The sequence below is a fragment of the Canis lupus genome, chromosome 17, assembly GCF_011100685.1.
Source record: "Canis lupus familiaris isolate Mischka breed German Shepherd chromosome 17, alternate assembly UU_Cfam_GSD_1.0, whole genome shotgun sequence".
NCBI lineage: Eukaryota > Metazoa > Chordata > Mammalia > Carnivora > Canidae > Canis > Canis lupus.
In genome coordinates, this window is record NC_049238.1 from 49,691,100 (window position 1) to 49,716,563 (window position 25,464).

The 25,464-nt window shown below is 40.8% G+C and overlaps 1 protein-coding gene and 1 long non-coding RNA gene across 4 annotated transcripts in view; one reads left to right on the plus strand and one right to left on the minus strand.

Annotated features, from left to right (window-relative positions):
• LOC111090657 lies at positions 1-22,308 on the plus strand. 2 transcript variants are annotated; one of them, XR_005372550.1, is made up of 3 exons: positions 1-35; positions 213-415; positions 22,125-22,308. It is a non-coding gene; the product is annotated as an uncharacterized LOC111090657 (long non-coding RNA). The 2 variants fall into 2 exon arrangements; XR_005372551.1 differs by having other exon boundaries at positions 17-115.
• Positions 8,398-25,464, minus strand: part of LOC100684058 (STAM binding protein) — a 26,335-nt gene continuing 9,268 nt past the window's right edge. For both annotated transcript variants that reach the window (XM_038561739.1, XM_038561740.1), the window contains exons 3-10: positions 22,224-22,299; positions 21,839-21,934; positions 20,356-20,722; positions 17,945-18,069; positions 16,914-17,051; positions 11,098-11,210; positions 10,451-10,550; positions 8,398-9,068 (exon numbers count right to left, since the gene is read on the minus strand). In XM_038561739.1, the coding sequence (XP_038417667.1) occupies positions 9,012-9,068; positions 10,451-10,550; positions 11,098-11,210; positions 16,914-17,051; positions 17,945-18,069; positions 20,356-20,722; positions 21,839-21,934; positions 22,224-22,299 (1,072 nt within the window). In that variant the 3' untranslated portion in view covers positions 8,398-9,011. The remainder of the gene's footprint in view (positions 9,069-10,450; positions 10,551-11,097; positions 11,211-16,913; positions 17,052-17,944; positions 18,070-20,355; positions 20,723-21,838; positions 21,935-22,223; positions 22,300-25,464) is intronic.

Here is a 25,464-nt window from a genome sequence, read left to right on the forward strand (position 1 = left end):
GTTCTAAGGTATCATAGGATGGACAACAAATGCTGGTAGTTAATGTTCCTTTACTATATTGATAAATTTGTTAGTGCTTTATTTAGGACTTAGGCATCTGTATTACCAAGCTTAGGTGAAGTGTGTGTATGTGTGTATGTATATGATTTATTAGGTTGTATTCATAAAAATGAGTTATGTTGATTTTCTTAACTTTCTATGCTCAACAACAGTTAAAATAGCAAGAGATATTTAAACACCAAAGTCCACAGCAGCACTATTCACAAGCCAAGAAGTGGAGGCAACCCAAGTGTTATCAATGGATGAGTAGATAAACAAGATGTGATATATACATATAATGGAATATTATACAGCCTCAAAAAGGAAGGAAATTCTGACAGATGCTACAACATGGATGATCCTTCATGACATTATGGTAAGTAAAACAAACCAGTCATAAAAAGACAAATATTGTATGATTCCATTTATATGAGGTATCCAAAGAGACAAACTCATTAAGACAGAAAATAGAGGGGTGGTCACCTGGGGGTGGGGGAAAGAGATGTGGTTCAATGGGTACAGAGTTTTAGTTTTAAAGATAAAAAAGTTCTGGAGATCTGTTTCACAAGAATATGAGTACTTAACACTACTCAGCTGTACACTTAAAAATGGTTGAGATGGCAAACTTTATGTTATGGATTTTTTTTGCCACAATAATTACTTTAAATGTAAACGGACAAAATTCTCCAATCAAAAAACCTAGAGCGGTTGCCTCTATATGCTGCCTACCATAGACTCACTTCAGATGTAAGGACATACACAGATTGAAAAGGAAGGGATAAAAAGAGATGTTCCATGCAAATGGAAACCAAAGGAAAGCCAGGGCAGCTATACTTATATCAGATAAAACGACTTTAAAATAAAGACTGCAATAAGAGATAAAGCAGGACATTACATAATGATAAAGAGATCAATCCAATAAGAAGCTATAACATACGTAAATATTTATGCCTGCAACATGGGAGCATCTAAATATATAAAGCAAATATTAACAGACCTACAAGGAGAATGATAGCAATACAATAGTTGATGACTTTAATATATAACTCACATAAATTAATAGATCATCCAGACAGAAAATCAATAAGGAAATATCAGCTTTAAACAAAACTTAGACCAGATGAACTTAACAGATATATACAGAACTGTCCATCCCAAAGCAACAGATACACATTCTTCTCAAGTATATATGGAATACTCTCTAGGATAGACATATATTAGGCCATAAAACAAGTCTTCACAAATTTTTAAAAAGACTGAAATCATATTAAGCATCTTTTCCAATCACAATGGTATGAAACTCGAGATCAATCACAAGACGACTAGAAAATTCACAAATATGTGGAGATTAAACAACATGCTACTGAACAACCAATGGGTCAACGAAGAAATCAAAAGCAAAATACACCTTGAGACAAATGGAAATACAACATACGCTGGGATGGGATACACTTACAGGATGTAGCAAAAGCAGTTATTAAAGGGAAGTTCACAGTGATAAAATGCCTATTTTAAGAAAGAAGAAAAATCTCAAACAACCTAACTTTACACCTCAAGGAACTAGAAAGAAAAAGAACAAATGAAGTCCAAAATTACAAGAAAAAAGAAAATAAAGATAAGAGCAGAAATAAATTAGAGAGTAAAAATAGAAAAAAAAAATCAATGAAACCAAGAGCTGGTTTTTGAAAAGGTAAACAAAATTGATAAACCTTTATCTAGATTCACTAAGAAAAAAAAGAGAAAAGGCCCCAATAAATAAAATCAGAAATGAAAGGGATGTTACAACTGATACCACAGAAATACAAATGATCACAAAAGACCATACAATCTATACAATTACATATCAACAAATTGGACAACATAAAAGAAATAAATTCCCAGAAACATACAATCTTCCAAGACTGAATCATGAATACAAAAATCTCAAGAGACTAATTACTAGTAAGGAGATTGAATCAGTAATTTAAACACCACCCACAAGCAAAATTCCAGGACAAAACAGCTTCACTGGTAAGTTCTACCAAATATTCAAAGAATTAATACTAATTCTTATTAAATTCTTCCAAAAAACAGGAGGGAACATTTCCAAACCCATTTAACAAAGGCCAGCATTATCTGATATCAAAATCAGACAAGGACACCACAAGAAAAGAAAATTAAAGTCTAATTTCCTGATAAACAAAGATGCAAAAATCCTAAACAAAGTATTAGCAAAGTGAATTCAACAATACATTAAAAGGATCACCCATCATGATCAAGTAGGATTTATTCCAGGGATATGGAGAAAAGGGAACCTTTGTGCCCTGTTGGTAGGAATATAAATTGGTGCAGCCACTTCTGAGTGTTTATCTGAAGAAAATGAAAACACTAGCTCAAAAAGATATATGTGCCCACCATGTTCACTGCAGCATTATTTCCAATAGCCAACATATGGGAACAACCTAAATGTCCACTGATGGATGAACAGATTAAAAAAATTGTTTATATATATATATATATATCTCACATATATTGTGATATACATATGCAATAGAATATTATTCAGCCATAAGATAGAATTTTAAAGTTGTAATATATATGTTTATATATACATATATATATATAATCACATATATGTTGTGAGATACATACACGAGTGTACATGCACATGACAGAATATTTTTCAGCTTTTAAAAATAATGAAATCTTGCCAAAACAACATGGATGGAACTTGAGGCCATTATGCTAAGTGGAATAAGTCTGACAGAGAGAGACAAATACCATATGATCTCACTTATATGTAGAATCTTAACAAACAAAACAAGCTCATAGGTAAGCCTTTCGGCCCAGGGCGTGATCCTGGGGTCCCCGGATTGAGTCCCATGTCAGGCTCCCCGCATGGAGCCTGCTTCTCCCTCTGCCTGTGTCTCTGCCTCTCTCTCTCTGTGTCTCTCATTAATAAATAAAAATAAAATCTTTTAAAAAAAGAGATAATTTTGGTTTTTTTTTTTTTTTTGATAATTTTGGTTTTATTCACATATAATTTTTTTTTTCTTTTTACCAGAAAATCACCTATTTTACTGAGGAGCAAATTCATTAGCCTAGTTCCACACAGTACTTTCTTATAACATACATTTGTTGTATCCCCTTGTTCATTTCCAATTTTGGATGTTTTTCTTTTTTCTCTTTGACTACTTTATTCCTTTTTTAAAAAATGACTATGAATTTACCAACTCTATTTTAAAATTCAATAATTTTTGTTTTATTTTTATTTTTAAAAAAGATTTATTTGAGAAAGAGAAAGTACGAGCAGGAGGAGAGGCTGAGGGAAGAGCAGTCCCCCTGCTGAGCCAGGAGTCTGATGCGGGGCTTTGATCCCAGGACCCTGGGATCATGACCAGAGCTGAAGGTAAATGCTTAACTGACTGAGCCACCCAGGCGCCCCTGATTTCTGCTTGAATATGTGTTTTTTTTTTCTTCCTGGCTTTCCTACTATATATTTTGTTCTTTTTTTCTAATTTGAGTCAAATGTTTAATTCATTTTTTATTCTTTCTTATTAAATAGTTAAAGCATTTAAAGTTCTAAATTTCCTTCCTAGTACAGCTTGTAGAAATTTCAGATGTTTGGTCTTTGATACTGCATTACCGTTCATCTCTAAATAAGTAAATATGCAGTTTTTATCTTTTCGTATGCTTTCCTTCTTTTACCTTCTAAGAGGTAATCTTCTATGATTAACTTGTTAATTTTTAAATTATACAATCTTTAAAATCATTATTCAAAACATGTGCATATTTACTGTTCTGTTCCATAGAACCTTAAGGATTTCCCACCTGTTAGCTAGGTGACTTTGGTCAAGCCTGTGCATTTATTTCTATCTTTTTGAGCGTCAGGCACTATTCTAGGAGCTGAGAATACAAGGGTGAACAAGAACAAGTTGCTGTTTTCAAGGACTGTATACTTTGGATACAGAAACTAGAAATAAACAGGATGATTTTAGCTAATGACAGTGCTATTCAGAGAGTAAAAAGGAGGTGTGGTAGAGTGATGGGGTGGAGGTGGTTTAGATGGGGTTGTCAGGGAAGATCACTCAGCTGCCACATCCCATGAACTCATCTTGGTCGTTAGCCCAGAAAACCTCTCCTGAGCCATTTGGCATCACTCATCTCTCTTTGTTTTCAACTGTTGCCTTCCTTGGCTTCTGTGATAAGATAGTGGTGTCACTATCTCCTGGTCTCCTCCTGCCTCTCTGACCTCCCCTTCTCAGCCTCCATCACATCTTCTCTTGACTACCCACTGAATGAGCCTGTTGGGCAGGATAACCATCTGTCCTGGCAGTTGGAAGAGAGCTCAACTGCTGGCTCCCTCTGCTGAGAGCACTTGCTCACATTCAGACCGTTGGCACAAGGTGACACTGTGGTGGTAGCACAGGCCCAAAAAGCAGTGTCTGAGGCAAGGTGTTAAGATGGCTTCCCACAAAGTGGAGACAGAGCTTCTCAATCAGGGCATGGGTCCAGCTGGCTTCCTTACATACAATTCAACACCAAGGACTCTATTTTAAGAAGGGCTAAGCAAAAGAAAGTAAGGAAGGCACTCACCTGGAAAACAAGCATGATTCCTACCCTTACAGAATTTATATGACAGTTCAGACCCGACCCACATAAGAAGACAATGAGAAAACACTGCAAGATGGCAAAGAACAACTCATTAAATTGTGGGAAACAAGGGGGATCCCTGGGTGGCTCAGCGGTTTAACGCCTGCCTTTGGCCCAGGGCACGATCCTGGAGTCCCTGGATCGAGTCCCATGTCGGGCTCCTGGCATGGAGCTTGCTTCTCCCTCCTCCTGTGTCTCTGCCTCTCTCTCTCTCTCTATGTCTATCATAAATAAATAAATACATAAATCTTTAAAAAAAATAAATTGTGGGAAACAGCCTAAAAGTGCCACTGGAGTTCTAAGAAGGAAGCCCCCAGAGTGAATGTACCAGTGAGAGAAGGCACAATAGCAAGTGGAACCTGAACTAAGCCCTAGGGGATGCAGGGTTGGTCACCAAAGGACATGAGAGCCCATGATTGTGCAGTACAACTGGGCTGGATTCCGGATCTAATAGGCACAGTGAGTGATACTAGACACATCCTATAAGCATATGGTCCCACTTCGGACCCTAAGTAGGCTAAGGCGAACAAAAACCCCAACTCTGAGTAAAGGAGTGGAACCTTTGTGAAGAGGGTTCAAGATTTTTTTTGAAAGACCTTATTTATTTATTCATGAGACACACACACAGAGATAGAGAGAGGCAGAGACACAGGCAGAGGGAGAAGCAGGCTCCATGCAGAGAGCCCGATGTGGGACTTGATCTCGGGACTCCAGGATCACGTCCTGGGCCGAAAGCAGGCACTAAACTGTTGAGCCATCCAGGGATCCCCCATCTTATAGATTTTTAAAAGAAGTTTGGGAAGTTAAGTGACTTGTGGGTGAATAAACAGCTGGGCCTAAAGGCAAAGTCTTAAATATTCAATCTGGCACTTCCTCTCCAGAGGATAATGTTCCAATGGTCTTGATCCAAACAGGCCTTCTCAGTGCCCCAGGCAAAGCTCCTCACAAAAAGAAATGAGTCCTGACTCAGAAGTTCCACTCCTGGTCACATGCTTGAAAGATCCTTGGACAAACTTGTCTCCAAATCCAGGTAGGGTTAAAACACTGAGATATGGGGGCAGGGAGAGCCAGGAGGCACAATATCAACTGATGAACTGTTTTCTAGGGAACAACTGATCTGTTCCTGAACTGTTCTCAAAATCTATTTGAAACAGAACAACATTGCAGGATTTACTGGGCTTTCATGTCATTAAAGCTTTGTTCTCAGAGGTCTCCATTCCTCCCAATCGTCACATGATAAACTTTTCCTTTTACTGGAGCAACTGAAACCCAGAAGAAGTAATCAATAGTTAAAGGGCATAGACACCATGATTTTAAAATTGGGGGTGTCAAAATGAAAGTTCAAACTCTTGCATCTCAAGCAATAAATATCTGCCCCACTAGCCCCACTAGGGAATACTTCTCCCCAGGCTGCCTCTTAAGGTGTCTGTTACCTGACAAAGCAAAATAAAGGCTTAAGTGGTTTCTTCTTCCTCTTTGGTGGCATTTAACTAGAGTATGTGAAAGTGATAATCTGAAGAAGCTCAGCCCTGCCCTGACTCCCAGAAGAGCAAATTCCCCAAAGTCTCTCTGTACCTAGCCCATGGCACTTTGGAAGGTCTGTGCCTCTAAAGTCAACTGGCAACCAGACACTGCCTCTCCCTCCCTACTCAGCCCAGACCAGTAAGCATGGTGCTTCTCTGCCTTGGGAGCATAAAGGCTTTCAGGAGCCCACGAATCAGTCTCTTTACTGAGCAGCTGCTATTGTTTCAATAGAAGCTGTTTCCCCATGTTTCATGTTCTGATTCCCTTTTATTCACAATATGGAATGCTTCCCTCCTTTTTCTACAACTCTGGCTCCTTTTCTCTTTCATGGGCCTGCCCCACCCATCTCCCTGCTTCCTTGTGGTCTGGCTTGCTACCACAGCTTTCCCCCAGAGCTTGGTGGGGAAAGAGACACTGAAACCACCCCATGCAGAGTGACTACAGAGGTGGAAAGAGGGCATTTACACACTGGTTTCCTGCCCCCCAGCAGCCTCTGAGATTTCTGGCACACAGGTGCAGAGGCAGAAAAGATGTGGCCATTTGGTAAAGAGTAAATGACCAATGTGGTTGTGACACATGACATATTCAGTTCACTCCAGTTTGACAAACATTTGCAGAAAGTCTCTGAAGTGCAGAGATGGATAAGAGAGCTCACAATTCTTAGGCAAGCTTTTCAACCCTGGCTGCACCCTAGCAGCTTTAGAGACAAGGACGAAAACAAAACCAAAACACTCTGAGGGACCCCACTCCAGAGATTCAGAATTCATTGGTATGGGGTAGAGCACAAGTATTAGTATTTTCTTAAAAGCACCCCAGGCATTTGAATGTGGAGCCAGGGGCAGGAGCATTATATGATCATATGCAGAAAGTTCTGAATAAAGGCTAAATTTAGGTTTTAGGCAATGCAAAGCTATTGCAGGTTTTGAAGCAAAATAGGAAACATGAGGATGGCTATAATTTAGGAACCTTCTCCTGACTGTACTAGGCAGAACAGACTAGAGTCAAGAAATACTAAAAAGAGAGAGAGAAAGAGAGAGAGAGAGGCTGGGGAAAAGCCTATTATTGCACTAGTCCAAGTAAGGAGAAATAAAGCCCTAAACCAAGCAATAGCCCTGAGCATGGAAAGAAAGGACCAGACTGGGGCAATTACAGGACTACTGAGGCAAGGCATGACAGTCCAGGCTGCCTCTGGGGCCACAGTGGGGAAAGGAAGGCAGTAACAGGAGGGGCACTCTTCCTCTCCCCAGACTTGCTTGGCCCCACATTCCCACCTACACTAGAACTGCAGAAGAGGGCAGCCCCACTAGCCCAGCGGTTTAGCGCCGCCTTCAGCCCAGGGCTTGATCCTGGAGACACAGGATCGAGTCCCAAGTCAGGCTACCTGCATGGAGCCTGCCTCTCTCTCTCTCTCTCTCTCTCTCTGTGTGTGTGTGTCTGTGTCTGTCATGAATAAATAAATACAATCTTTAAAAAAAAAAAAAAAAGAACTGCAGAAGAATTTCCAATACCTTGAGAGTTAAGAACCTAAGAGGAGAAGAATATAAAGACTTGGTTCTTCCAAGGGAAAAGTTCAAAGACACTAACCTGAGTGATAAAGAACATAGTATATTCAAGGACACAAAACTTTAAAATGAAGCGAAACTTTGTACATTTGCAGACTTTCTCACAGAATTGTGATATAAAAAGAACCCACTCTTCTACACAAGGTATTTATTCTCCTGCCCTCACCTGCGGGCACAAACAATACCATTATTTCTAGGTTGCCTTAGAACACTAGGTGCAGCTCATAGAAGGAAATCTATAGAACCAATTGCAGCTTCAAATACCTTCCTAGATGGTGCCGGAGTAAGAAAAACAGTCAACATATTAACATTGGCAGGGTGGGGTGTCAAGGGAATGGAATCACTCATTTGGAGTGTAACCTGGCACTCCAAATAAAGGCTCTATTATCATTAGCTGAAAGCTTTTAGGGCATAAGAAGGAAGTGAACAGGATGACCCACTTGAGACAACACCAAAAGAACACAACTTCACAGCCCTGGAAGATGGCAACAGCCAGACAAAAGATGAGCAGTTAACAGTGAATTGGGACACGCCTTCAGTGTCAGCCCAGCTCAAATTCCCCATACAACCAGACTTCTTCGTTAGCCTGTTTAGACAATACTTGATCAAACATATCACTCTAGAGTATACACACATAAAATATGTTAATTGTCATTTTATTGTAGAGGAAAAAATATCCTGTAATATTTGTTAAATAACAATACTTCCTGACAAAAATCATTCTTCAGGGTTTTCGAGCCTCACTATCTCGTCAGACATAGTGAGCTATCCCTCACCCTTGTAATAAGCTTCATTAATATTGGCATAAACCACAGGAAAACCCAAAGATTTTCTAAATGGCTTCCCAATTTCTACATAGATGCCCTTAATAATTCCAAAGGTAAACAACAACAAACATATTGGTGGAGAAATTAGGATAGATTAGAGGGGAAAAAAATATTAACACAACTGGTGAATCGAGAACAAAGGGCATAGATAAGTATTCATTATACCATTCTTTCAACTTAATTTTTTCATTACAGATATACTGAAGAGTTGTCTTAGCATTATCATGCCATTTTCCACACTTGCCTAAAAAGTACAGCCAATTATTTCTTTTTAAACCAGAAACAGAAGAATTAGTTCTCCCCCAGGTTATACTCACTTTCAATTCTGTCTAAAAAAGCTTCCAGAGTTTTCTGGAAAGTTTAAATTAAGAGGCTACAGTACACTGATATGGTTTTATAGTTCTTGGGAGGTGTTTGAGTCAAATTTTCATCGAAGGTCTGTGATGGTCACTGCTCTATCCACAACAGTCACGTGGCTGCAGCTCTACAACAGGCAAAAAGAAAGAAAGGGAAAGTCCTGGCAAATTCTAAGAAGTCACTTTTTAAAAGTTCTTATTTAACATGCTGATTCTGGCTAATGGTTTCAGTCTGGAAGCCAGATCACTACTTACATGGCAGTTATGGTGAGGGGCCTGGGATTCAGTGACTCCCCAATCCTAATCTGTAGGCCTCAATCAATGTGGGCCCACATACCTTCATTGACTTTTCAACTGGATGTATATTCTACAGTCATTCATAAAATATACATTTATTTGAAAGAACTGCTGAATTCATTAGTTTTGGGGGCTCACTGCATCAACCAGTTAATACAGTGCACCCACTGTCACATGGGGAATGCTCACTTTTGGCTTGCAAAAGGGGTCTTTATAACTGAAAAACTGAAAATGTGGTCACTTTTTTTCCAGCCTGTTTCAACATCCTAGTACCTAGATATTTATTACATTCCAAGGCAGACTGACCTATTTATGAACAGATCTGTCAGAAAGTTCATTCTTATATTCAGCTATAAACTCTTTCCTTGAGGACTTAGTTTAGTTCTGGGAGTCTTATGAAATGCACTCAATACCTTTTCATACAACAATACTTCTAACTTAAAGTTGGTTTTCAGATACTCCCTGAGGTTTTCCTTCTAAGCATCCCAGTTCCTTTCATGTGACAGGGTTCTGAGTCCCTTTTCCATACTGGTCACTTTTTAGTGAACCCAAAAGAAATAACACTCCATGGCTAGCATGGAGTGAAGCAACCTATCACATTAGATTTGAGGGGCAAACTGAAACATACCGATCTTATCAACAACTGAAATTTTTTATTCACAGAATACAAGTTAGGGAAAAAAAAACAGAAAACAAAAAAAACTTCCTCAGAAGGTCAGAAAAAGAAATCCCTATTATTTAAGCAAAATTTCAGAAGCAAATATATCTTACCTATCTTAAGTGGCTTTTCCCCTTTGAATCCAAATCTCTTATTAAAGTATAGGCTTAGCTATAACTAACTAACCAACTAAAACTAATATTTAATAAGCAAGCTACTGTACCAGGTACTTTCTGTGTATTCCTTCAATTAAGCCTCTCATTAACCCTATAAAGTAGGTGTTATCATCATTATCATCTCCCTTTACAGATGAGTAGGCTGAGGCCCAGGAAGATGAAGTCTAGTCAGACAGTCCTTAAATGGCAGAGCTACAACTCAAATCCATTCCTATCCCACACCACTTCCTACATGCATCCTTTTTAGGAAGACTTGAAAAGATGAGTGACAAGGCTGATCTTCTATGTGGGTCAGATAGGATAATGCACCTCATCAGCTCAGACTGTCCTCTCTGCTTGAATGAAGCACAGCCCCAATTTCTCCTATTTAGATACATACACAGAAGAGAGGTGGATCCTTGCTGTGTGGATGAAATCCTTTCTGGCGACAGGAAGAAATCTCTTCTAGTCCATGGTCAGTTAATTTAAAGAATCCAGTTCTGCAATAAGAAAAAGCAGGCCCAGAATCATGCAAAGGTGCTTCCCCAGTCTGAAACACATGCGCATACACAGAGTTCATTTTGAGACAGCTTCAAAAGTATGCTGGCACATAGGTCTCTTCTCTGGTGAATGAATCAGAGTTAGAGAATGACTCATCACTGCCACCACACTAGTTTTGCTGGGAGAATTCATAGTAAATAACAAGATTTAGAATGAAAAAGAAGTTTAACTGAGATAATCTGTTTGATTTTGAAATTCTTTACTCTGACATCAGTCTCTTAAAATTCCTATTGCTTCAAGTCAAACACTTCAATTTTATGTCCTTTTCTCCTAAAAGCAACAAAAGATTGCTTTGATGCCTTTTTTAAACAAGCATAGTAGGTGTATCAGGATACGGTGCTGAAAAGGTAACCTTTTAAAATAGCCATTTAATCCCACAATCTAGATATTTTAGAGAAAACAAGGTCTTTTAAATAGAGACCTCTTCCTCGCAGACTTTTCCCCACTATCTCCCTGTAATGCCCTTCAGGGCATCTATGTACTTACTCCTGGAACTTGGGGGAGCAAACAATGGCTATTGATTCCGGCAACATCATCTGGTAGGAGCAATGAGTGTGTAGATCAACACTGGAGAGGAAGGCAGTCTGTGTGGGATGAGTCTGAGAAGAGAAAAAAAGGATCTGAGACCCCTGTCAGTGAGACAGCCGAGCCTGGCCCAAGAAGAAGACAGAGCAAAAGAGTTCTAAACAGCTGGCCACGACCTCCTTCTCAAGTACAAAGCCACTGGCAGTCATAAGGACATATGCCTAAAATTTATTACTTTTGAGCATTATAAATAAAGTATAGCTTAACAGGGGTATGTAAAGAAATTCATAATTTGTAATTGACTATCAAGACTTATTTGGCCCCTCATATACTCTCTCTCTGAAACAGAGAGTTATCCATTCTGGAATAGACGGTAGATGCTGTCCGATACTTCAATGCGGTAGAAGTCAAGGACTTAACAAACCACAGTTGGGTAGGATTCTTCTTCTTGATGGAGGTGTTAAAAGGTCAAGCATGAATGTGCAGCTCTACAGGCAAAAATGTCAAATGCTATCCTATGGCTAAAGTACCATCCAAGGATGTGAGAAGCAGGGGCCATCAGGATTTCAGTGGTAGTTAAATCACACAAAAGACCCTATCTTGTTTGGGAAAAGGAACAAGATATTGAAATTTGAGGGTAATCTGTTACAGCACCATCAAAGTTTTATTGAGCACATTGTTTATACACAAATGAGTAACTACATAATGCCTTATGTTCATCTTAGAGGGGTGTGAGTGTAGATAACAAGAATAGGAAAAGAAAGCCCCAACTGGACTCAAAAAGACCACCAACCTTTACTGAAAGAACACCCAGAAAATGAATAAATATACCTGATCAGCATTCTCAAACTTGCTGTGTACAAAAATGAAGCTCCCGAGGAGCCTGTCAAAAGCATAGGCTCCTATGCCCTACCTTTAGAAATATCCATCCTGAAACTTTTTCTTTTTTAAAGCTCATTCATGGGTGCCTAGGTGGCTCAATCAGTTAAGCTTCCAACTCTTGATTTTGGCTCAGCTCGTGATCTCAGGGTGGTGAGATGGAGCCTGCTTCAGATTCTCACTCTCTGCCCCTCTTCCTGCCTCTAATTAGTAAACAAGCAAACAAACAAGTAAATATTTCAATGATTCTTATGTGCAGCCTCATCTGAGAAGCACCACTCCACAGAATGCTATGGCCGGCTCACTGTGGAAGAGGCCTGCAGGTCAGGAACATGGTAACAGAGTGCTGACAGCAAATACACACACAGGTCCTCATGGGGGCAGGTATGAACTTTGGTGACCACAAGGAAAAAATACTATTTACCAAATTATATGATCCTACAGACTATTAGGGACAAATGGTCTGTGCCAACACCTTTCAGCCTGTGGTCAGAAGAAGGAATTTTAACTGGGGATGAATTTTAACTGGGGATGAATGAGGCCTACATAAGCCAATCTAGGCCTCTGATCTAAAGTTGGGATAGCTAGAAAGACAAACTAGAGACACACATTGTTCAACTAAATCAAAAAACCTTGTCTTAAGCCTGTCTTCTCTTCTATTGTGCTTTTTCTCCTTCCCTTCACAACTGAATTTCTTGAAAAAATAGTTGTGTCCCTCCTGCCGGAGACAGAGGGAGGCATTTTTATGACCAAAGGAGCAGAAATGAACATGGAGACCAAATGCCAGGGCTGCCTTGGCGCCTGGCCGGGAGGGAGCAGCCTGGGACAGTGATACGAGCTAAGGCAGGGCTGAGGCCAGCTGGAAGACTGCTGTGAATCTTGGGCTGGAGGGCCACCTGGTAGGGGGGAGCAATACATGACCACATAAACTTTTTGATCAGCCAAACTGATTTATAGCTGGCAGAGTACAGAAGGAAGAACTGATCTTTTGCATCATCCTCTTGTCAATTTTAGGATCTGAGCAAATCTCTGCTTTCTTCTGTTTTTAACCCCCAGTTAGGAAGTAATGGTACAGAAATATCATGGGGGGGGGGAGGGAGCTGAAATACTATCAACTTCAGCCCTAAATTTATTCCTAGCTTGACCCTCACTAATTTAGAAATTCTTTTATTCATTTGTGGCTGAATTCTACCTGCAGTCTAAATAGTAATTATTCCAAAGTTCCCTAAAACCACCTGTCTCCCCTCCACCCAGGCAGTGGATCTAGACTGCAACTCTGTTGAATCAAATGAATTCCTCCAAAGAGAACCTCCAAAATCTCTCTGTATCTCTTTCTTCAATTCTATCTCAGAAAGATGAGTGTTTTCTCCTCTATATGGAGATAAGCCCCCTTTTTGTACTTTTGGTTTAATACTTTCCTACCTCCACATTATTTTATCTCTGTCCCTTTACATCTCCTCTCCTGGCTCCACTACGTTCCACTGAGCTCCACTGGCTCACTGGCCATACAAAAAAATTCAGACAACTACATACAAGAATGTAGATAAACCTTAAAAATGTTGAGCAAAAGAAGCCAGGCACAGAAGAATACATATCATATCATTCTATTTACATAACATTCATAATCAGGCAAAACTAAATTGTTGAGGTCATGGCTATATATTTAGGTAGTAAAACTGTTAAGAAAGCAAAGGATTTCCAGAAAAGTCAGGAGAGAAATTTCCCATATCAGAGGAAAAGTGTGACAGGGCAAGACCAGGGGGATGGGAGCATGCCTCTCAAATGTTTTATTTCTCAATGTGGGTCATGCATGTACATAGATGTTTAGTTCATGATTCGCTGAAGTATACATTTATCTTCATGTACTTCTTACATGTTATATTTCAAATATAAAGGTTTCAAAAAAACAAAATCAAAACAAAACACATGTTCATGCCTTTCACACTAAACCACAGATCAATAAATATTCTCAACCTGGCTACTCCTTAAACCACCATCCCATTTTTTTCCTTTCCCCATGAACTCTTTTTTTTTTTTTTTAAATTTTTATTTATTTATGTATGATAGTCACAGAGAGAGAAAGAGAGGCAGAGACACAGGCAGAGGGAGAAGCAGGCTCCATGCACTGGGAGCCCGATGTGGAATTCGATCCTGGGTCTCCAGGATCGTGCCCTGGGCCAAAGGCAGGCGCTAAACCGCTGCACCACCCAGGATCCCTGAACTAAACTCTTAAAAAAAAATAGAGTACATTTTACCATCACAACCTCAATCCCCATTACTTCTTCTTCTTCTTTTTTTTTTTTTTTTAAAGATTTTATTTATTCATGAGAGACACACAGAGAGAAAGAGATACAGGCAGAGGGAGAAGCAGGCTCCCTGCAGGGAGCCCCATGCAGAACTCGATCGCAAGATCGCAAGACCCTGGGATCACACCTGAGCCAAAGGCAGACACTCAACCACTGAGTCACCCAGGTGCCCTCCTCATTACTTCTTAAACCAGTGTTCCTCCTCCTCTGGCTTCTGTGCCTGAACACTGCCCTCACCCTGCTCTTACACCTCTTTGCTTCATTATCAACTACTCCCTATGCTCCCCTGGGCAGCCTGCACCCAAGCTACTGGTGACTCTCTTCTTGCTCTCCATCCTCCTCCAGTTCCAAGGCTTTCCAGGTCAGCAATATGGGGCAGTCTCCCAGATCCCTCTCCCATCCTGACCTTGCTCCCAAGTCCCAGCCATATTTTCAGCTGCCTGATAACTACCTCCACCGGCAGAATGTCTCACACGTACTTTAAGTACAACATGCTAAAAACTGTACCTACAATTTGCCCCACTTCTGAAGTAAGTTATTCCCTTTGGAGCCCTTGTTTCTGCTTGTGGGATGATCACTGCCACCCCCATGAGTCAAGCCTGCTCCCTAAGTCACCACTGACTTTTACTCATCTTCCTCTTACTCACTTCCTTCCCAAATGCAATGCCATGACTCTAACTCTCATCATTAGATTCTATCATCACACTCTTAAATGATCTCCCTGCTTCAACCTACTTTAAACTGCCTTTATTTTAGATATTCGAAAGAATGGCTTTGATCACATCATTGCTCTATTCAAAAACCTTCTTCTATTCTGCTTATTCACCCAAGATCCTCCAGAACATTGCTTCAGTGTATCACATTAAAGCTTATCAACTATGGGTTCCTGATATGAACCATGAACCCTGGCAGACTAGACTTCTCAATGTCTCAGGAACACAGTATTATTATTATTATTTTTAAATTTTTATTTATTTATGATAGTCACAGAGAGAGAGAGAGGCGCAGAGACACAGGCAGAGGGAGAAGCAGGCTCCATGCACCGGGAGCCCGACGCGGGATTCGATCCCGGGTCTCCAGGATCGCGCCCTGGGCCAAAGGCAGGTGCCAAACCGCTGCGCCACCGAGGGATCCCAGGAACACAGTATTCTTATTCCAATGTTGCCCCCTGCATATGAAACTCTCCCTTAGCCTATCTTGTCAAGATTCTACTACATCAAGCCAGGTAGAGTCCTTCCCTCCTCTGAATTCCATAGTGCTGTTTGTACCTCTTGAAGCATTGGCACATCCTGCCTCATGTGAACAGTGATTACTCGTCTCTGTTTAATCTCCTTTATGAGACCAAAACCGCATCTTACTCAAATTTGTATCCTGCAGCAGATAAGAAACAAGTTCTCTTTCTTCCACATACTATCACAGGGGATACTCCATAGAAGGCAAGTGTTTAGGTCATGGAATGCACACAGAACAGAGGTGCGTGGGACTGCCTCCTGGGTCAGTATTTCCTGAGTATCGCAGACAAGTATGCGTAATCTCCCCCCAAAAATGCAGACTTGTTTGTGTGCAAGCCTATTGCACAACATGAAAAGTACCTTGGTCTATGGAGTGAGGAGTTGAAAAGGAATAGAAAGAAAAATGCAGAAATGCTCTTTAGGGATGAAATTATATTTTACCTAAATATCACTAGAAGGTTGCATACAGTAAGTAGACACTTGAAAATCGGCCATATTGGTGACCCTACTGATTTACATAAAGGTATATGCTGCTTTAACAACGACCAATACAAGCATCTGAATTAATTTCCTTGGCTCATTAAAATATTTTGATTTATGTACCTTTTAGGAATATCATTTGCATGAAGTAGGTAGAGCTTATACAGTCAATATCCAGGTATACTCCAAGGCCAGCGTCCTACCACCATTCACTCACAGGGAAACTGGGACTTTATGGAAACAAGTTCATCTGCATTAAAACATTTTTTAAAATTCAAAAAATTAGGGGTGCCTGGGTGGCTCAGTCGGTTTAGCGTCTGCCTTCAGCCAGGTCATGATTCCGGGGTCATAGGATCAAACCCTGCGTCTGCCTCCCTGCTCAGCAGGAAGTCTGCTTTCTCCTTCTCTCACGCATGCTCTCTCTCCTGAATAAATAAATAAAATCTTTTAAAAACTAAAATAAGGGATCCCTGGGTGGCTCAGCGGTTTGGCGCCTGCCTTTGGCCTAGGTCATGATCCTGGAGTCCCGGGATCAAGTCCTGCGTCGGGCTCCCTGTGTGGAGCCTGCTTCTCCCTTTGCCTGTGTCTCTGCCTCTCTCTCTCTCTCTCTGTCTCTCATGAATAAATAAATTAAAATTTTAAATAAATAAATAAATAAATACTAAAATAAAATTAAAAAGCCTTAAGTAGTTCCCAGAAATCAGTACTATAGTGGACGCAGTCAAGTATGCTAGGAAAGTTAAGTGTGTATCCAACAGAAGGAAAGACAATCACCTAAATAATCTGGACACAGTTCACTTTGTTCTAAGAAAGAAATAAGCAGTTTATAACATGGGGAGAGAGAAGGAGACTAGTCCTCGGAGAGCTGGGTATTGCTTACATGGATCCAGCCCAGTGTGATAAGACCCTGTTGATCCTGTATGAGGAAGAGCTCTTCTTCATTCTCAGTGTGGCAATAATCAGACCCCGCACTTTGCTTGGGGATGAGAACATGGGTAATGGTAAATTCATTCTTCATCTGTCAAAAGGAGAAAACAGCTAGCTTGTCACCACTCCCTGGCACCAGTGCAACCCCACTCTGTCACAGCAGTGGCAAGGTAAACATCTACATAAGCGAAAGCCCTTCCTGTACCAGAATGAGTCCTTGGTTTCCTTGAGTCCCTCACCTCAGTGGTTCCCAACCTTGGCTGCCCATGTGCACTGCAGCGGGCACTCTGCAAAGCCACAGGCACCCATACCCTGTGGGAATTCCTGGCTGCAGCCAAATGGGACTACTTGTGAGTCCCAAGAAGCTCCAGGATAGTACCATTTCTCTTCCTTTGCGCAGATCTAAGATAATTTCCCTCTTACTGCTTCTCTCAGCCCTTCTCATCCTCCAAGGCTGTTTCAGTCTATTCTGTTTCACTCATTTCCGCATTCAGCAGTTAGTAATGGGAGTCTTCCTAGTGCCTCTATCCAATGACTTTCCTTCCTCTGAATTCCTAGTGCTCTACCACATATACCACTCAGCATGCTACTTATCTTTGGGGATGTATCTCCCATCTCTTCAAAATGCTTAGGTACATCTTGTGGACACATGCTGTGTGCCTTACATATCATATATTCCCAGGCCTACCATAAAGCAGGTACTCAAAAACTGACATATAGGTAATGCTAGCTCTTCCTACCAAGTTTAGAATTACCTCTTTCTTACTAGTAGCATTAAAATAATCTGTTCAATTCAAGGGACCGTGAGTATCAACGAAATGCAAGGTAACCAAACTCAAAGTAACACTGCATTATGCTATCCCCAGTTCCTTCTGCAGAGGGATCATTGAATACAGTAACTGATCCCTGGATATCTTCTCTGAGGCTCACAGGAGGCCAAGGGGGAAGTAATAGTCTAAGCTCAGGAAAATGTTTGGTTTTTACCAGTTTTCCACAGAGAATTCCACATGTCTCCACTCCTCGGGCTGTGTTGGCACTGGCTAGCTGGAGAAACTGTGGACAGAGCCTTTCAGGTACCACCACATGGCGCAGTCCATCGATTGTAGGAGCTGTAAAGGAGAAGGGAGAGAAGTACGGGACCATGGGGAGAGCATTCCCAAGTGGACCCCTGAGCTGGCAGTCCTGGGAGAGCAATGCCAAACCACTGGGGTTCCCCGGACTGGGAACAGGGAGTGGGGATCTTACCCTGATGGATGAGAAGGAGGCTGTGGCCACAGCCACTGCAAGTACATTACTTTAAGAAAAGAGGCTTTAACCATTCAAGTTAAGACAAGGGTAAATTACTACTTAAAACAAGTTCCTGAGCTATTCAGAAATTCTGTCACAATCTAATACAAAGGATAATAAATAAATAAATAAATAATCTCCTCATTCTTTTTTTTTTTTTTTTTTTTTAAGATTTCATTTATTCATGAGAGACAGCGAGAGAGAGGCAGAGACATAGGCAGAGGGAGATGCAGGCTCGCCTGATGTGAGACTTGATTCCTCGACTCCGGGATCACACCCTGAGCTGAAGGCAGTCGCTCTACCACTGAGCCACTCAGGCATCCCAACCTCTTCAATTTAGCTTTTACTTTCATTTTAAATCTCTCTTCTATCTCAGATAAGAATACTGGAGACTAGGACTTGCACAGAAATACACCAGGTATATTCTGTGTAATAGAAAATACTTTGGGTAACTAATTCTGAAGAAGATGTTAAAATGCCAAAACAAAACAATAACAAAAAACACATTCTGGTCCTCAAAAGAGGCATGAATGCACAGAGAAACTTATAAACCTGGTTTAGAATGCCAAGAATGAGCCCCACCCTGGATACCAGAGAGAACACTGTGAGAGAGACCACAGGCTCAAGTTAGGGGGTGTCTTTCATGATTACATTTTCATTTAAAAAGAAAAAGGATATTGTTTTTCAGATGTTCAACAGCAAGCTCTGGATTGCTGAGGAGGTAATAGATCAAGGAGCAGGCAATCACATGGCATCTGAGGATAGTATTTGAGGATTCAGAACGAAGGCTCAGCACAGTCCTTTCCTTGCAATTCTGCAATCACTCACCGAGTGCACACCAATGGGTACACTGTGCTCAGCCCACCATGAACACAAATACAAGTAAGATTCAAGCCCTAACCAGTACAAAGTTAAAATCTAGTTATTGGCAAATAACACTACCAGGTAGATGATCTCAACTGCATTACAGATACTAAGAGCTCTGGGAGTCTTGAGGAGAACAGAAGCAATCTGAATGAAGGGAAGGGAATATGGTAAAACTTTAAGGAAAGCAGGGAAGGCAGAGACAAAGAAAGGAGATTATAGGTTCAGGGCAAATGCTAACAAACCTCCTTGGATAAGATAGTCCAGAGGCTGCTCTGGAAACATGACAGCCCAATCAGACCAGAGCACAAAATGTGGATGAAGGAATGGCAATGGGAGACAAGTTGGCTGAGTACATGAGGCAAAATCCTAAAGGCCAGGCTTTGGAGTCTGGCACCCCCTGCCCACTCTTGTGTTGTCCTTGTAAGTGGATCTTCTGCAAAGCTGACTTCCCTAAATGCTACTTGAAAACCAGTTCCTTCCCAAAATGATCTATTCTACTAATCAAGGTACATGCATCATTTTGCTGCTACTGTTACCGTCTCAGGTGATCAGTGTGAGAGGAGGAAAGACTGCCGACAGTTTTTATGGCTAGACTGAATCATCACCAACTACATATGATATTTACCTTGACTAAGCTCCTTAAGGATTAGGAACAATTTTAAAACAAGCATAATTTGGGATGCCTGGGTGGCTCAGTGGTTGAGTGACTGCCGTCGGCCTAGGGCGTGATCCTGGAGTTCCAGGATCGAGTCCTGCATTGGGTTCTCTGCATGGAGTCTGCTTCTCCTCCCTCTTCCTGTGTCTCTGCCTCTCTCTCTGTGTCTCTCATGAATAAATAAATAAAATCTTAAACAAACAAATAAATAAATGTCAACTGTTGAATTGTAAAGTGGTACTACAAATTTCAGATTTCCCTTCCAGAGGGCCAACAGTGGTCTCTAGTTCACTGAACATTTTGAATCTCTGTAAAATCCTTAAAAGTTGAGGGTCTGACTTTCAAGGATATCATGAGCTCTTCAGATAATCGACCTGTGCCAGGTAAATTATATGACTGAAGCAAAGGCCACTTTCATACAGTAAACAGTGTGACAGGACACCGCACAGCAATACTGTGACGAGGGGCTTCTGTGACCAGGGCCTAATGGGTGGGATCATGGAGGTAATCTTAGATTGAAACCCCCAGAACGACACTCTGCCTGGCTGAACCCCAGGTGGAAGAGGACCTGAGCGAGTGGACTCACTACTTTCTGAGTTGCTCAATGCTCCAGGTTTTAAGGACCTGTCTACCACAGGTGGCTTGGCAGGCCTTACAGCTGTATTACAGTCCGCAGGCTGTGCAGATGCGACAGGTGCTGGGGGGAATATGTCTGGGGAGGGCTTCTCCAAGTCCGGCACCAGAGGCCCGCCTAGGCCAGGGTCCACCTTCCCAAACTCTTGCACGATTTTCAGCCGCTCCTTTTCCAGTTCCTGGTTCCGGATCATCTCCTCAAAGGCATGGAACTGCTCCTGTTCCAACTGCTGCTGCTTCTGCTGCGCCACCCTCTGCCGTTCCTTCTCCAGCTCCTGCTGGATGGCCACATTCCGGGCGAGTTCTTCTGCTTCTCTCTTCTACAAAGAAGGAAGAGCAGTTAGACTTACACATGATGCTCAGGTGATATCACACCTCAGGAGGACAAGGCTTTGCAGCACAGTGATTTCCTAAAATGTACACCTGCTCTGGCCCAATTTCCCAACACGGAATTCACGTTGCCCTCAGCAGTTCCAAGGAATGGTCACCACTTGGGTCTAGCTGGCCACTGCAGACCTAGTCTTCCATTCCCACAGATCTCTCCCCAATAGCTCTTACTGATGCATTTTCTTCTTTACCGAAATCCTGATGCAATTTACTATCTACACCTCATAATCTGCATCCTACACAGTTTTATTCTCTAAAGGTGCTATGTACACATTCCCTCTCCCAAGTAAGTCCACAAAACAGAACCAAATCCAAACTTGTACCTGTTGTATTGGGGGTCTCTATTGCATTTTAACCCAAAAGGAAGCCTCTGAAATTTTCCTTGTGATTAGTTCAATAAGAGAATGATATTTTAAACTAATAAGAAATATCAAGTAATAATCTCCTTCAGTAAGGTTTTCACTCACTCAGTTCCTTAGAAAGATATGCATCACTGCATATCTGTTTACTTCTCTGCTGATTTGCAATGTTAGAGTCCAGAATAGGACTCAGCAGAGCACTACAGAATAAGGTGGAAGTGCTAGCAGCGTACATTCACATCTGACACAGACTACAGACAGTGCTTTGGGAGTTTCTCCACAGGCTCTAACTAACTCTTCTAACAAGAATCAATTGAAAATAGATTGAAAAACAATCAGTTATTATTAACAGGTATAACCAAATGTGAATCAACACCTCCAAGTTCACTGATCTAAAAACCTATGTTTTAATGAAAATTTTCACTGTTCTTAGGCTCTCATTCTAGATACAGCAGAAAAGCAACAGATTTTCTGTCCCTCAAATCACCTCGGGGGACAAGCAGGCTAAATATGCATTAGAATCCTCAGCCTAAACACTTGTGTTCTATTCTTTTGAGTTTCTGGCCTTTGCTGAAAGAAGTAAAATATGCCACTAAAAGCACAGGATCTGCTAAAAAAATCATATTACAATGCTAGGGCATACCCTAAAAAACCAAAATAATTTCCTTCCTTTTGGTGTTATCTACTTACCTTTTCTTCATTATATTCTATATATTCTTTGGTATATCGTTTTAATAGCTCTTCCTTCAGCTCTTCTGCTTTGGGAAATGCAATTTCCTTTAACTTCTGAGACACAAAAATAGAAAACTGAGAATGAGGATAATTCCCAGCTAATTAAGTAGAGAAGTAAAAAGTATAATTAAGTCAATTTGGCAATGATAACAATGTTTCTAAAAACAATGTAAAGTACCCCCTACTGTACAATACCTGCTACTTCATAACTGATCTGGTGAAATGGCCTTATCTCCCATTGCAGGATTTGATGCTCAGATGCGGACACAACTACTTTTACCTTGGAGTGAGTCTGTGCTGCTTTGAAGCTTTTAGATGGGCAACAGTGAAAGCGAAGACCCACCTTTACTGTGTCTTTCTTCTCAGGAATGACAGCTGATTTGTAATCTCGATGCTTTGGGAGCTTCTCAATAAAGAGCCTAAAGGAACAGATCAGAATTATTATCATGCAAAATATCCAAACGTCCAACAGACTCTGAAGCAAAGCAATTGCCTTATTCTGCAGCCACTGTTGAGATGGGTTTCCAGACATGCCAGGGAGGGGTCACACACATTGGCCATGTTCCCCACCCACCTTTAACCCAATGTTCCCCACCCACCTTTAACCCTACGTTCCCCTCCTCTCCCAAACCTGGTGTGCAGGAAGCACTAAACTCCCACAACTAAAAAGATAAGAGGGGGAAAAAAAGCAAACCTACCCTGTGCCCAAAAATATACCTCTAAAGAGATTATTTTTCTTGTTATAATGACAGTGACAGGTTTCCAAAGGAAAGGGCCTCTGTCACAAATTCTTCTTCAAATAAGTTTGGCAACCAAGGGCAGGGGGCTGAGAAAAACCCATGTTTTATGACTACCCTAGCCCCGTGATCTTAACTTTTGCTTCTTTTTCTTTGGGATTCGTGTTCCTTCAAAGCAGGATATTCTCTGCATCATATTAAGCACTGAGATGCTTACACAGTACATGTGTTGTAGGCATGTAATACGTGGATATTACATATGTGATGTGCCTTACAGTCCTGATGGAAAGTTCTTAGAGAAACTAAGTGCTAGATTTTCTCTTTCAGTTTTGTCTGTGGCTGTAAAGCTCAATGGGAAAAATAAACCGAATCATCTCACAGATCTCTAATATTTATGACGTCTACTTGGGAACAGTGAAAACAAACAGGAGTTCAGTAACTTGTCACAGCCCAAAGTGGCAGATTCAGTTGGCCAGTTTCAGAGTCTATTCTTCTAATCACTATATCACTCTGCCTCTACAGGGCTCCTGGAATGCCTAGAACTGTTAGAGGGGTACTGAACAAAGATGTCTTTTAATAGAATAAGTTGTAATAAATATAAGCTGAGACCCAAAACAAATCAATTGAGGGGAGTTTGCCCACAGCTCTAAAATACCATACCGTAGTTGGGGACTAACTGACTCCCAATTTCTGCCATGGGTAGGAGTAAACGGAGGAGGAAGCCTTAGTAAGGAAAAGAAGCCGACCCCACATGAAAGCAAACTCTTTTTAGATGATGCTTCCTCTCTTGGTTCTATATTAGGCATATGAAATTTTCATTTCAATCCAATCTGACAAGACCCTTCAGGCAGAGATGAATTCTAAAATAAAAATGATTCTAAAACTCTTCCCTTTGGGTTCATGAAAAAGATATAAAACAGTTTCCTTAAAGTCTGTATTTAGAATAAATACAGATTCATTTGTTCACCCATGAGGTCCTGAAAAAGATATTAAGATAAGTAAGACTAGTTAATATGTGCAAGAGACCTATAATTCAGTAGCTCTGTCTGGCCCTACAAGACCAAGCTACCTGCTCATACTTTAGGAGGCTGAATGTGCTTTCTATGGAAGAATGAATCAGCCAAGACAGTATCATGTCACATAAATACCACACTTTATATTCACGTGTGCTTTCAACCTAAAGGGCTGTGAAGTCCCTGAGCCCAGAGATTCCTGTATCTTGTGCTTTTCTGCATGTCCCTTTTTTTTTTAAAGATTGTATTTATTTACTCATTAGAGACACACAGAGAGAGAGAGAGAGAGAGAGAGGCAGGCAGAGACACAGGGAGAGGGAGAAGCAGGCTCCATGCAGGGAGCCTGATTCAGGACTCGATCCCGGGTCTCCAGGATCATACCCCGGGCTGCAGGCAGCGCTAAACCGCTGCGCCACCAGGGCTGCCCTCTGCATGTCCCTCTAAAGCCAGCACAGTGCCTGTATGAAGAGGCACTTAATAAATATTTGAGGCATAAAATGGTCTTAAGACCTTCAGATGAGCTGAGAAAAAAAAAAAGCCCAAAGTATAAAAAAGTGCATACAGTATACCATCTGATATGTAAGAAGGGGGACAATTCTCTATCTGTATGTACATACACATTTACTTTTAAATAATAATACAGGAAACCAAGGAATGTAGAGGGCAGGGAAAATAGAGTAGATGGGACAAGAGTGGGAATGAAACCTCTCAGCATATACCTCTTCCTATTATTTTGATTTTGAACCATGCAATGGAATCTAGTTTTTAAGTAAAGGTAACACTTCTAGATGCACACATGAATATCTTTCTCTTGTTTCAGCAACTGTAGTCAATTTTCTGAATGAGAAACATATGCACAGAAGGGTCTCTTGAAAACAGAACAGGCAACATAACCCATTGTCTGTACTGGAGGCAACAGCACTCAGCGGTGAGGAGGCAGGCTCTGGAGCCACCCTGCCTGGGCTCACATCCTGGTTTGGCCATTTACTAGCTGCGTGAACTCCTGAAAGTTATCCAGTCTCGCTACACTTCAGTTTATATATATATATATATATATATATAGAGAGAGAGAGAGAGAGAGAGAGAGAGAATCCAGTGCTACCTGATAGGGCTGCTGGGACATTTAAAGAGATTAAAAAAAGAGTCAGGCACAGTGTCTAGCACATAGCCAACATCTGCTTGATATATATGCTATATATAGCGCATATATATATATATATATATATATATATATAGTGATTGCTATATTATGCCATATGATTGTTTTTACCAATAAATAAAAAGTGTGAGCAAGAACAGAGGAAGATGTTAACTCCAGGGCTAGAAGTGTTGTAGACATAGAATACCAGTGGCCCAGATGTATACTGTTCTCTGGGGTAAGATCTGGTTGCAGCTTAGAGAGGGTACCAAAGCAAAGATGGTACTTAGAACAATGAGGATAAAAAGATATGCAGAAAAGGACAATGAGGATAAAAAGAGATTTGCAGAAAAGGAAATCAACTTTACTTATAATGAAAGAAATTCAAATTAAGATAAGGTACCACTTCCATATATCAAATTGGCAAAGGCTTAAAGATTGATTATAACCAGTGTACACAAGGATGTAAGGAAATGGGTGTCCATATATACTCTTAACAGGACTGAAATTTGATAACATACTGTGTTATTACAGAACTGTAATTTTCCTGGGGATAGGGAAAGAAGACACCTCTTCAAATTTTAAACTCTGTATTTTAAATTCACAATTTCACCTCTAGGAATTTATCCTACATAACAGTACAAAGATATATATATAAGACTCATCAGTATAGCATTGGTCACAAAAGTAAACTAA